At 44.4% G+C, this 13,487-nt stretch overlaps 2 protein-coding genes across 2 annotated transcripts in view; one reads left to right on the top strand and one right to left on the bottom strand.

Moving 5' to 3' along the window:
- The first annotated feature begins 303 nt into the window (after nucleotides 1-303).
- Nucleotides 304-4,551, top strand: tpt1 (tumor protein, translationally-controlled 1). Its single transcript, XM_069698458.1, has 6 exons — nucleotides 304-413; nucleotides 1,127-1,200; nucleotides 3,053-3,237; nucleotides 3,456-3,561; nucleotides 3,733-3,849; nucleotides 4,045-4,551. Exons 1-6 carry the CDS (start codon nucleotides 386-388, stop codon nucleotides 4,045-4,047), a joined length of 513 nt encoding a protein of 170 aa, XP_069554559.1. The 5' UTR covers nucleotides 304-385; the 3' UTR covers nucleotides 4,048-4,551.
- Nucleotides 4,552-7,217: 2,666 nt separating this feature from the next.
- The window catches only part of LOC138620867 (general transcription factor IIF subunit 2-like), a 41,075-nt gene continuing 34,805 nt past the window's right edge, over nucleotides 7,218-13,487 (bottom strand). Inside the window, exons 6-8 of the mRNA XM_069698457.1 lie at nucleotides 11,641-11,740; nucleotides 11,114-11,257; nucleotides 7,218-8,591 (exon numbers count right to left, since the gene is read on the bottom strand). Of these exons, the coding sequence (XP_069554558.1) occupies nucleotides 8,457-8,591; nucleotides 11,114-11,257; nucleotides 11,641-11,740 (379 nt within the window). The 3' untranslated portion in view covers nucleotides 7,218-8,456. The remainder of the gene's footprint in view (nucleotides 8,592-11,113; nucleotides 11,258-11,640; nucleotides 11,741-13,487) is intronic.

The following is a 13,487-nucleotide window of genomic DNA, read 5'->3' as shown; positions in this document are numbered from 1 at the left end:
GATGCATGTTTTTCACTTGACAGCGATATTATTTGTAGTAAAGTGGAAGTATAAAGCTGCATAAAACGGAAACACCCAGACAAAGTACAGGTACTTCGAGCTTGTATTAATTGAAGTAAACGTACTTGGCTGCGTTCCACCGCTACTTTTAATCTTTGCGTCGATGCGGCGTCTTTAAGAGCGGACGGACAATGCGGGTGCAGTACCGCATTCAGGCCACCGCGTCAAGAGCGGCAGCAGAGCGCGGGAGGGCGACCCGCGGTGACGTCAGCAGGACGTAAATGCGGTGCCTCGCGGCCTGATCGGTCTTTTTCCTCTCCCGTGCAGTTTGAGCGGTCGGCCTCCTCTCTCGTCTCCGGAAGATACAACACCTAAAGCGGCCAAAATGATCATCTACAAGTGCATGATCAGCGGTGAGTCAACGGGATTTGAGGTTCCGCACGCGTTTACCGAGGAGCGCCGCTCTGTCGCTGCCGGGTTTATGTGTTTTTTTGGGGTTGTTTTTTTTTTTTCGGCCCCGTGTTTGGGACGTTGTAGCCGAGACGGGATGCTAAAAGCGAGCTAACTCGTGTTGTCATGGATCGGAACTTAGCTGTTAGCCACATGCTAACCGGAGACGATGGAAACGTCTCGGTTGTTAGCCGCCCTGCTGGCTAGCCGGTACGGCTTCACAGCTTTGTCGGTCGTGGGGTTTTGTTTTTTTTAAACTGTTGGAAAGTTTGTTTTAAAAAGTGGGAAAGTGCGCGGGTCGATGTAAATACGGATCGGGGAGTTTTTTGTTTTTGTTTTTAAGGATATTAATGTAACGGTGAAGTAACATCATCATCATGTAGCTGTTAGCTGCGGTGTTAGTTTTGTCCCGGCAGATCGCGGGCCCCTTTTTTTTTTTTTTTTTTTTTTTTTAATATATATATATATTCGGTTTATTCAATTCCTAAAAAAAAAATTAAAAAAAACCACATTAGACCCTGACTCGTAATCGGTTTTCACTTCCGCTCGCTCGCTGGCCCGCTGCATGTGATCCTTATCCTCCATCCCGCAGCCAGATGTTTGTCCGGTCTCAAACTCAAAATGCTTCTTCTCTTCTTCTTCTTTTTTTTTTTTTGTGTGTCCCCTCTTTTTCCAGGTGATGAGATGTTCTCGGATAGCTTCAAAATGAAAGAATCGGAAAACGGGATCTTCTACGAAGTTGAAGGAAAGGTGAGTCCGTGGTAGATGGAGATGAATGTCTCTGAAGATAGGTTTTTTGTTCCCCCCCCCCCCCCCTTCATGGTTTGCTAAATGATAGGCCGTACTGAAGAGGACGATTCACCACTTGACCCAGAGTGCCCCCCCCCCCCCCAACTCTCTCAAGTATAATTAATATGAAGGTGTTTGTGATCTTGCTGGTCGTCGGGGTGCTTTCACAACCGCAGTCGTTTGGTTCGGACCTTTTTTTTTTTTTTTTTTTTTTGGTGTAAAAGGTGCCTCGGACTCCGGCCCGGACCAAAACTCAAAAGTCTTGTCCGAGGAAAAAGAGGATCGATCGGGGGACAGCGGTTCGGCTCGGCTCGGCTCGTTTTCACTGTGAAAACATTTCTTTTTCTTTTTTTGTACGGCACAGACTTGTAGAGTAATTACAGGAAACGAAGTGTCCGTGTATCGTCCTTGATTAAACGATAGGAAAGGAAAAACATTGAAAAGAAGTTAAAAAAAAAAAAAAAAATCTGAGGAAGACAAGGAGGGTATTTTAGTTTGATCTGACAAGAATCAAAAGTTGGTTTGTGAGACACAAAATGCAGAAACGCGACTTGTACTTTTTGAAGTGAGCGCTGGTTGTCGCGCTTTTGTTAAAACGTAATAATACCGTAGCAATTAACTCATTTTCGTCTTTCCAGCGGCTCGGTGGTCGGGCGTTGTTTGCGAATGAGAGCGCGAATGGTCTTTTGTTGCTGTCTGTCTCTTGTGTTGTCCCTGCGACGGACCGGCGACCTGTCCAGGGTGAACCCTGCCTTCCCCCAAAGTGAGCTGGGACACCCCCCCCCCCCTCCCCCGCCCTCACAAACCAAGCCGTGTCAACCGTGGGACGTAGGTGTGTCATGGAAAATTCCTTCCGTGTGGAAACGGAGACGAACCTGATCTACTGTTGGCACAGCAGAAGATCGACACGTCTTTCTAAAGGGAGATGTGGACATAAAGCAACAACAACAAAAAGAAAAGCCGTCTGAAGACGCAGTTCGTCGGGGTTTAATGCAGATAAAGTTTAGTACACTTCTTCTTTCCAGCGTCCTGCTTTACGAAAACGAGTCGAAGGATAATCAGACCACTAATAAAATTATACGCGTTTTGTTGTGTTGTTGTTGTTTTTGTTCCCCGGCCGTCTTCTCCAAATCTGCCCTCCGGTGGAAAGGGCAGGTTGTTGTTGTTTTTTAACTCGCAGAATTTCACACAAACTTCTTGTTTCCTCACAAACAAGGCGACGCTCGAACAAACCTGCGCGCTCAGCTGTCGGAGCTTTCACTCGTCAAGCTTCGGACGGAGCGGACGGACGGCGCGAAAGACGTCGCTTTCGCACGGCGACGTCGCCGCCGTCGGGACGAACCGCGGTGGCGGAGACGAGTCGAGTCGAGTCGTCCCGCCTAAACCGACCGGACCCGCGCGGGAACTCCCCATTTCCACCGGTGTGGAAATTTGAGATTACGAAGTCGGAACGCTTCCCCCAAATGTTTTGCCGCGTGGCCGTCGGCCTCGGCCGAGCCATCTCAAAGCCTCCGGTCGTCCCTCGCGCCGGCCGGGTCCCGCCGGTTGGCGCTCTCTGTCCCGATAGATTTTTAATATTGAAGCGGAATCCGAGTTTGAGAAGCCGCGGCGCCGACATGACGCTTGTTGAACCGCTCGTTCCGATTTCGCCTCCGCAAACAAGCGTGCAGCAGACGCAGGAGTCCCGGTGTTCGGTCGGCATTCGGCTCGCGGATGCGAAATGTTCAAATTTGGATGTAAACCGGCTTCGGTTTTCGACTTCTTTTGAATTTGGAACGCGCTCTGCTTTCTCTTCTTCGCTTCGCGCGTCCAGGTCGTCATCAGGAAAGAGGGGTTCGATGACGCCTTGATTTCAGCCAACGCCTCCGCCGAAGAGCAGGTCGAGTCTTCCGAGTCGGCGAGCGTCTCCGGCGTGGACATCATCCTCAACCACGCCCTCAGGGAGGCGGCCTACGACAAGAAGACGTACCTGAGTCACATCAAAGACTACGTGAAGCTGTGAGTATCGGCGCTGGGGGCTCGAGCCGCCGAGACCAGACGCTCCCGATTTAGAATTGATTTGCATTTGTCCCCGTAGACGGTGTCAACAAAGTAGCTGGGAGTTTTTAGGTTATTTGTACTGGTGCTCCTTTCCCCCCCCCCCCCCGCCCGTAACCCTGTAACCGCGTGAGAATGCTGTCCAACGACGACGAACCATCACTCTTTTGTGTGTCCAGCATCAAGTCCAAGCTGCAAGAAAGCAACCCGGAGAGAGTGGAGAAATTCACGACCGAAGTCCAAAAGGAAGTCAAGAAGATCATATCAAACATCAAGAACTACCAGGTAGCTATGAAGAGTCGAAGTCGGCTCGTTCTGACAGCGGACGCGAGTCGGGGCACTTCACAAACCGGCCGCCGTCCCGAGACGTCGCGACGTCTCCGTTCGCGCTCGTTTTTGTTGACCGTGTTTTTTTTTTGTTTTTTTTTTTTTTCTTCCCCGTCGGTTTCCCTGCAGTTCTACACCGGTAATTCTATGTCATCAGATGGCATGGTGGCCCTGCTGGACTACCGCGAGGACGAGATCACACCGTTCATGCTCTTCTTCAAAGACGGTCTAATTGTTGAGAAATGCGTAAGTATACTCGGCATATCGTGAAGAAAGATGGAGGATTTAAAAAAATATATATATATATATATATTTTGACTTGACGCAGCCAGTAAAAGAGAACTTTTTTTTTTCTAATCTAGACTAGAAAATGTGTTTTAGTTGGATGATATATTTAATCCGGATGTTTCGATGTATAACGCGTGTTCCTCTTTCTTACAGTAATTACCTGAAAAGTACATCTGCTGGTCGACTTGACTGCTGCTTCCCAAACGGCCCCCTAAAGCAGACAGAAGGATTTTTTTGCATCATGTCTTGAGCGGATCATTCTTGTCCGATATTTCCAATCCATTCACATTTTGGCTCACGGCACCGCTCCCCAAGCGGGGGCGGGGGGGAGGGGGAATCAAACGCGATCGGTCCCCGGCTACAGTTTTTAACTGCTCCTTTTTTTTTTCTTTTTTTTTCCCCCTCCTTGGCTTTTGCTGTGATTTGATTTTTGTTTTTGTGATTGAAAATAAACGTCAGGACAGTGAGAGACGCTACGATTGAAAGAAGATGATTTATTTTTTATTCTGTCTTGCATTTTAGATCCATACGAGTTGAAACCCCCCCGGCGTCGGGGGGGGGGGGGGGGGGTTCACGGCTGCATTAAATAAGATTCCCCGGACGACAAAACAAAAATTCTGGTTTAATTTTGAAGTGTGAAAATAAAATCACGTACAACTACTTTTTGTTTTTCTGTATTTTGGGCATTTTCTGTGGTTGTGAACGATACTTAAAAAAAAAATAGATTTGAGTTTTAGATCCAATCCGTTCCCCTAAAAAGGCCGTTTCAGATTTTCCGCCCCTTTGACCGTTAAGCGACCGCCGATCTGTAATCTGTCCTGTTCCACAGAGATGCCTTCACTGACATTAGATTTTGTTACACGCGCATCTCATTTTGAGTTTTTAAATTACTCCCCGTCAGTCGCAGGTACTTTTCAGAAGAAATGCTATCGGTGTAATGTTCGGGCTTCGAGTCCTCCCAACATGACAAAAGGTCGATTTAATATTTGAGCTTTTATTAATGCCAACACCAAAATCCCATTGCTATACTTCTCTTTGCTGCCCCCTCCCCAATACATGTTGCTGACATGAGTCCCGGTTCTACCAAAGGTCTTAATTTACTTCCAATAGTTTTGAGTACAAACTTGTGTGTCATCCTCTTGGAAAGAAATGTTGTGACGTTAATCAAAAAATTGCAAACTTGAGAGAATATTTTTTTTAAATACTGCATGATTTTTTTTTTTTTTTTAATGTATTTACTTCCTGTGACTTTACAGACTACTTTACAGAAATTTGTTGTGGTTTGTTTTGACGGCGAGAGGTTAAAGAGTTGCTGACTGGAGGAGTTACTTTTATTGATGAAGCGAGTTTTGTTGGGAAAGTGTTTGTGCTGTGACGCCTTCAGCGGAGCTTCTGCAGAGAAATCCAGAGATCGGGTGAGTTTGCATTGATTTATCAGAATTGTCTCTTTCCCCGTCTTCCGTTTGTGTCCACGGTGTCTCACCCACGTCACACCTCGGTTCATATTCGCAAACCTTTTGGGGGGGGGGAATAAATAAAAAAAACTCTGGGCAATTTCTAGCAAAGAGTCCAAGGTAAGGAGTGATGCAGAAAACCCTCTGAGCAAGGAAGGAACACATGACGCAACCGTTTAAATGTGATTGGTTCATCAAAAGAAATGCAGTCTTTGATCATGGGCGCACGATGAACAGTGACATCTAGCGGACACGAACCAAACTGCACCCCATAATACGAGGCTGGTGAAAACACCCGTTTTTGTTCGCGGGATCCCCGCTTGATGGAGGTCGCGACCGAGCCGAGTCATCGCCGCAGCGGTCGGATGTTTCCAGTTGCCAAATATGTCAGTGCTGTGATCTCTTTCATGTGTGGTGTTCGTGTCTCACAGTGTTGAGCGGGAGATGCGAGCGTGTCTCTAATGAGATCATCTAAGGAGATCGTCCCCTCGCGCACACAGTGATCTGCAGCGGTTCGTTATCTCGCAGTGTTTCTCCTCCCTCCGGCTCTCTGCATCATTTTCTCCTCCTCCTCCTCCTCCTGAAAGCCTCTTAAAAGTCCTCCTTTCTTCTAACACTTTTCCTCCTGAGGAATAAGATGCTTTGCGAACAGCGTTGATCTTTAAAAGGGATCTTTTCCTCCCTTTCAGGGTTAAACTCTTGAGACCCTCGTGTTTCTGCAGATCTTCTTCGCTTTTCCATCACCAGGAGCGACTCCGCGTACGAAGAAGCTTCTGTAACTTTTAAGTTTGTTCGTGACTGAAGTTTTATTTTTTTTTTTTTTTTACGAGTGTTTGACGTGATCGCTGCAGTGAAATGTGATTCGCTTTAGTCCACGCTGATTGACTGGGCGAGAAACTGAGGGGGGAAAAAACAAAACAAACCACAGTACAGATTATAAAACGGAGTCACTCACGTGATACCCAATGACGGGTTGAACCAGCGCAGGGACCGATATAATCAGATTAGTGATTATTGACGATAGTCAGTAAAGATGGTGAATGTTACAATTGTCTTTAAAAGAAGGAAACGAGAAATCCAATACAGGGAGACCCCGACAGTTGAGACCAACAACTGCAGTGGCCACAACATCTATATTTATGTGTAGATTAGGTTGGAAATACGATCAGATCTTCATCAGAGTTGCAATATGAGGCAAAGACACAAATCATTGCTTTTTTTTTTTTTTTTTTTTAATAAATCCAACACTGACAGTGTAGGCGAGAGGAAGTGAGTGAACCCCGAGGCTAATGACTCCCAACAAAAGATGACTGGAGCCCTGCCAGGTAAATTAGATTTTTTTTTTTTTTTTTTTTTAAACAGAATCATAAGAAGGTTCTGCTGATGCCTCAGGAAAATATAACAAATCATGTTTGATCGAGCAGAAATCAACTGCACAAAACCAGACAGGATTACAAAGTAGCCTCGAAGTGTATTTGTCGGTCTCTTGATTAATGCTCCTCATTATATATATATATATATATAGTTTGCCTTCTGACGGCTAATGAATAAAACCCCGCTGACACACGAGTAGTTAAGGGGTGCGGTCAGACACTCAGCAGCAGCAGCAGCAGGCTGATGCTGAGTGTGAGTCATAGTAAATATAGTTTAAGGCTGTTGCCATAGTAACGCTCTGCACGGCTGGAGGTGAGTTTCCAGCCATTTTCGCTCGTTAATCTCTTCGTTTTCATCTCATTTATTGCAGCTGTAGAAATCCACTGACAGAGGAGGGTTTTTTTTTTTTTATTATTATTATTTCAATCACAAAGAACATTCATACTTGACGTGTACCAGTTGAACAAACAAGGCAATAATAATAATAACGATAATTACCGTTTAGCTGTCGAGTCCAGCAGCCGTTTGGAGCGAAAGATTATTCACAGCCGACACTTTGATGTGTCAAACACAGGCGTGACTAATAACGGCATTAATTGCATTAAAGTGTTGCAGTAACTACTACAACAGAGGCATCGTTATTGTTATCAGTTCCACCTGTGATTTTCTGCTGTAAAACAAAATAGGTCTGACTGGAAAAAGGGACAGTTTGGGGGGATAATAAATAAAAGGGGCTCTGACGCCAGCATATCAAGGAGCAGCATCTTGTGATAACATAATATCAGACATGCAGTCCTCAACTTCCAAAAACTTAAATCTAGCTTGAAAGCTCCCTCGCTAAACAAAATGTTTATTTGTCAAAGTTCGTCGATTACTCGTGCACAGCGGACTTTTTTTTTTTTCTTCCACCCAACAATAATGTCCGACTTACAAATCACAAACCAGAAAATAAGGCTGAGACTGCTGAAGGTTGCATGTGTTACATGTGTTACATGTGTTACATGTGTTGCATGAGTTACATGTGTTGCATGCATTACATGTTACAGGTGTTACAGGTGTTGCATGAGTTACATGTGTTACATGTTACATGTGTTACATGTGTTGCATGAGTTACATGTGTTGCATGTGTTCTATGTGTTACAGGTGTTGCATGAGTTACATGTGTTGCATGAGTTACATGTTGCATGCATTACATGTTACAGGTGTTGCATGAGTTACATGTGTTACAGGTGTTACAGGTGTTGCATGAGTTACATGTGTTGCATGCGTTACGTGTTACATGTGTTGCATGTGTTATAGGTGTTATAGGTGTTACAGGTGTTGCATGTGTTACATGTGTTGCATGAGTTGCATGTGTTATAGGTGTTACATGTGTTGCATGTGTTACAGGTGTTGCATGAGTTGCATGTGTTGCATGTGTTATAGGTGTTACATGTGTTGCATGTGTTACATGTGTTGCATGAGTTGCATGTGTTGCATGTGTTACAGGTGTTGCATGAGTTACATGTGTTGCATGTGTTACATGTGTTGCATGAGTTGCATGTGTTGCATGTGTTATAGGTGTTACATGTGTTGCATGTGTTACAGGTGTTGCATGAGTTGCATGTGTTGCATGTGTTATAGGTGTTACATGTGTTGCATGTGTTACAGGTGTTGCATGAGTTGCATGAGTTACAGGTGTTGCATGTGTTACATGTGTTACATGTGTTGCCCGTGCTCGGAGGACCTCTGCTGCTACTAGCCGGTCTGCATCTCCTCCTCTTCCTCGGCTGATTGGTAGTGTCGGTACTCCGGCTTCAGCTCCCAGGTGCTTTTTCGGGCTCCCTTGCTGTTGTACGTCCCGATGTCCCTTATGATTTCTTTGAGGTACGTCTGCACCAGACGGGAGAGAAAGAACTTCAGACGGCGGTGTGGAAACTAATTGTAAACTAAACCAAGAGAAGCACAGCGACAACTACACCAGTTCATACCAGCAGAGATCTGAAAGAAATTGTTTGCTACTTTGTGAATTATTTACTTTGTCAGTTGTTGTTTCTTTTTACGCGGAGAGATAAAATCGTTCAGTTCAATGAGTCGGAGGTGCTGATAACATGGCAGCTGTTTCACCCTTTTTCTTGTCTTTGTGCTAAGCTACGTTAGCCATCTTCCTTGGCCTTAGATTGTGGGAGATATGAGATTGATAGACATTTTCAGAAAACAGGACTGGTTTCACAAAGATTTAGTCTCATTCAAAAACTTAATGTATTTGTTTATTATATAGTTTTGCACACTGAACCTAAATATGTTATATTTTTTTATTTACCACAGCTTTTTTTTTTTTTTTTTCCTTCTTCTCCAGTAATCTCACATGGACTAGGGAAAGCTGTGGAGCTCATCTACGTCGGCAGACTGTTGCTGGACACTGAAGGAGGACGTTCCTGCGGCCAAATATGCAAGTTTGTACATATTTGTCACTTAAAAACCAGCCTGATAGAAACATTTTAAAAACAAAAAAGAATGAATGAAAACCACTTTTTTCAGTTTGTGGTACAATTTTTTTTTTTTTTTTTAAATAAGAGTTTAAATGTTGCCGAGTGCAAGTATTTCCCTAAATGTGGACACCATTGCAATATACAAAAGAAACGGTTCCCTTTTTTGCTGAGCCAGTTGAGAAAAACGTTTTCCCTCTCCTGTAAATCTGTCGCATGAACTCAGTGTTGCCAAATGTGTGAAAACAAATTCTTGTGTGCGGTAATTTTACCCTGATTGACCTCAATCTATGATAATGTGATCATTTTGTGACACTCAGTTCTCTTAGTCGTACACAGTAGAGGCTATCTCGCCAACACGATAGTAAAATATGGATCCCGCGTTTACACATCTCTTCTCACGTGACGTCTCTCCAGTCAATCCTGATCGCCATGACGATGAACGTGACCCACGAGCCGGACTGTCAACGATGGATTCCTCAGCTTTGAAAGACTTTAATTAAAAAGGTAGGCGATGTTGAACTGGAGATGATAAGGTGAGGGACTTATTTATTTAATTTCCGTGTTGGTGCTGCACCTCGTGTTGTTGTAGTTTCCTTCTACAGCCGTTAGTTTATTGAACAGCTGTGATCTTGTTATTAATGTAGAGACATTTATATGAGCGAGTCCCTTTCCACAAACTTCAGCAGAATCTTTGTAGGTGGTGTCAAAGAGTTGTTTAATGTGTAAATGTTTAAAACGCCTCTTTGTTGTCTTGGTTATGACTTGCATACATAGACTGAATATAAAAGTAAGCAGCTTCGGGCGCTGAAAAGTGAGGCCAATGTGCCTTAAACTGCAATACCACAGACGGTTGGTTTAAAAAAAAAAAAAAGCAACTTCAACTTCTTTCACGAAAGTAAAAAACATTTTTCCTGATCAAACAAAAAAGATGGTGACGGATGAAATGTCAAAAATAAAGGTGGAACCAGCTAGCTTGTCCAGTGGGGTCAAACAAACTTAAACCTATTCTGTCATGAAAGAAACATTTGTTTTTCTATGCCCTCTAATCCCATGTAAATAGAGAGTAAATGCAAAACACATTTTCCTCTGTCACTCAGCACCACTCGATATTCCTTCGCTCATCATCCACGCCCGACCCCCGTTTGAAACCCTGCTCTCTGGAGGTTTTTTTTTCGCTCTGAACGGAAGAACAAGATCTCAAACAAATGCGATCTCATCAAATCTCCTTTAAAAGGGTGCTGCTGTGACTGCTCGTATTCTAACCCGCAGTGTCAGTGCACTTTGATTTTTACCGACGGGGATAAAAACCCAGACCTTATTTCTAAATGCCGAGCAGGAGCTGTGGAAGACGGGTCTTTGTCAGCGTGAGAGCAGAGCTGCTCGTTAAGAGATCAATACTCCGCATCGACCACCGAGTGTCTCTGTTGAGCTTGTGAAGATGCCGACTCGCCACCTGATTGAATCACAGCAATGCGCTTCAAGACTTTTCATAATGGGCTTTTCGGTTACTTTAGTTCAGTTAATTTGAGTGCTAGCCAAGTGCTTCAGGAGAGAAATGATGGTTGTGGAGTGTATCGGGGCGGTTGACTCCTACTCAGCCGATGGTTATGCAATCAGATGCAATCAGAGGGAGAGGAGGGCCTCCGAGGTCTCATCAGCACCTACACAATGCTGTTCACTGCGAGCTGGAGCGAGTCCACTGCGCTGTATCGATTCATCCCATGTTTGTGTGTCCGCGCAAACATGTTGGCCCAAATTTCAGCCACCGCAGAGAGCGTAAGCCGGCATGAACGTCATGCGGTGGGCGATTTCTTCAAATTTAACAGAGCAAGGTGGATAGTGGGCAGGTGTATTTTTTTTTTTGGTCTGCTTTTTGCGTGTGCATGTTTGACATGCGTGTTTGCGTGTGGGCACGCTGCTCACCACAGGCTGTTTGGTGATGTCCACCAGGTCCTTGATGTTATAGTACTGGTGCTTCTCGAAGGCAGAGAAGAGCATGTCCAACACGACCTGCCGCTCGGCTCTCACCATCTTCCCTTCGGACTTCTTCTTCTTCTCATACTCCACCTTGAAATCACGACATGATAGTGACAGCAACGCCTCGAGTTGTAATATCAGTCGTGTAAATGTTAAAAAAAAAAAAAAAAAAGACCAGTCTTCTTGATTCGAGCGCCATTATTTTGTCCATCCACTGATAAATCAACTTAAGACATTTATAAAAAATTAAAAATACACTTGGTTTCAGTTCTGCCCAAATCAATCGTACCGAGGGTGGAAAGCAATCTGGACTCAACAGCAAAGACGTTAAAACGCCGTCATCAATTCAGCTGTAAACGTCACATAAACTGAAGAACACTGTGAGACCAAGAATTAATCGAGTGACATCATGTTTCTGAATTACACTGGTTATAAACACACGCATATACAGCTTTGCTCGTATTACTCCTCACATTGAAATCGTGGTTGGCCACAGGCTTGAACATGGTAGTGACGGCTCTCTCCAGCTGCTGCGACAACCGCTGAGGCTTGATGGACTCTTTCATCTTCAGCCTGACACACACACACACACACACACACACACACACACACACACACACACACACACACACACACACACACACACACACACACACACACACAGAGAGAGAGAGAGAAAGTTTGCTTTGTGTTCCTGTGGTTAACGTGATCTCCGCTGACAGACGTGGCCGTCGGTACGAAGGCGACTGTCGGCACCTTGAGGTTCAACAGACCAAATAAGAAACAGCTGCTCTGTTCAAACACATTCTGACATATCGGTTTATTTTCTGTTGACTTTCATTCATCCTGACTCGGCCTATCACTGGACACATTTTATTTAGACAGTCAGGACCACGGCCCGGCCGACAAGTTTGTTTTGGCTTTTGTAAATGTCACTGCGTTCATTCGAATGGTCCCCTTTTCTTTTTATTTCTGTAGTTAATGAAGTGTCATTGAACATGTCATGACTCTAGAAACTGCGCCGCGATTGGTGGAGAGTCGGCGGAGGGCTGTGTTGTTGTTCTTCGTGAGAGGGGGGATTTGTTGTTGTGTTGGCCGCCGCCCACAGTAGCCTGTGTGAAAAACTCGCAAAATGAAGTTCCAGTGAACTGAGCAGTCTGGCTGTTTTGTAAAGGCTTCAATATACCGACCATTACCAGCCAGCAGTAACGCTGACTGATGCATTACAGACGATTTCTGTGGCTACATCCACCACCTCTTTTGTATTTAGTCTTTGTAGGTGAGACATAGTTCATCCACCATCTTTAGAAACATAATCAAAACATGTGCATCATAAATACAATAATAATGACAACGTATAAACGCAAATACAATCGTCGCCACACACACACACACACTGATGGCACCATGACAACATAATGTCCTTCATATCCAGTAGTCTGCAGAGACGGAGGGTCAGTTGTCCAAATGGTAAAATATAAAACTGGATCAAAGAAGTGAGGAGTTTGGATGAATCTCTAAGTTCAGCCTGCACTCTGCAGCAGACCGATCTCTCCTTCCTGTCATGTCTGAGGTAAATGGCAGCCAGGTGACCAGCACAGAAACCTGTCTTTTGGAGGGCGGACAACAGAGAACGGCACCAGAAAAGGGTTTGAAGGTCGGGAGGGAAACATTTTTTTTGTCCACTTCAGCCGTGAAAGTGCTTTGTCCTTTAGTGTTCATTGATTTGATGGCACAGACGCAGAAATGGTCTCACACGCTAATGCAAACTGCGTTGTGCGTTTGCCTTTGGTTGTATTGTAGCAGTGCATCTGCAACACGGATGCGGTTGCTATAGCAATGCCATCCACCAACTCTGGCTGGAACAACATATTCCAATAAAGAGGAGACAGAAACCAGTCAAAAAACATAAAAAGCAGAGTGGGCTCGAGTGTTTTGATGTACACAAAATAACCAGTAGCACAGACATGTCAACATTTTGGCAACCTCATTACTCCCGTCAGAATTAATTCACAACACTTCACTAGATTTTGAGCTGTCTCGGGTGAAAGAGGCAAATTTCAACAGCAGAGTTCATGAAAACAAAATGCTGGCCTGGCTGCTTCGTACATTTGTGCAATTGCTATTCCCCAAAATCGTATTGAAAATCCAACCATGGTCAGTCATTACTTTCAGGTGCTGCTTAAAAATATGAATGCTTTTATTAGCGTTAATGAAAGGCTGTGATGATATTTTAATTTCAAGTAAACACTTGATGTACGATAATGACACCGGAGAGATTTTATAGCATTTTCATTCATATTTTTCTGCAAAATATCTG

Source organism: Brachyistius frenatus, unplaced genomic scaffold (assembly GCF_029030835.1).
Source record: "Brachyistius frenatus isolate BFR_SWC_R1_liver_20210118 unplaced genomic scaffold, ASM2903083v1 Contig_27, whole genome shotgun sequence".
NCBI classification, from domain to species: Eukaryota; Metazoa; Chordata; class Actinopteri; family Embiotocidae; genus Brachyistius; species Brachyistius frenatus.
This window is presented reverse-complemented; position numbering and strand designations above follow the sequence as displayed.

Coding starts and splice junctions, on each gene's coding strand:
- tpt1 (XM_069698458.1), top strand. CDS start 386: ATGATCATCTACAAGTGCATGATCAGCG. Junction 414..1,126: donor CTACAAGTGCATGATCAGCG/GTGAGTCAACGG, acceptor CTCTTTTTCCAG/GTGATGAGATGTTCTCGGAT. Junction 1,201..3,052: donor TCTACGAAGTTGAAGGAAAG/GTGAGTCCGTGG, acceptor TCGCGCGTCCAG/GTCGTCATCAGGAAAGAGGG.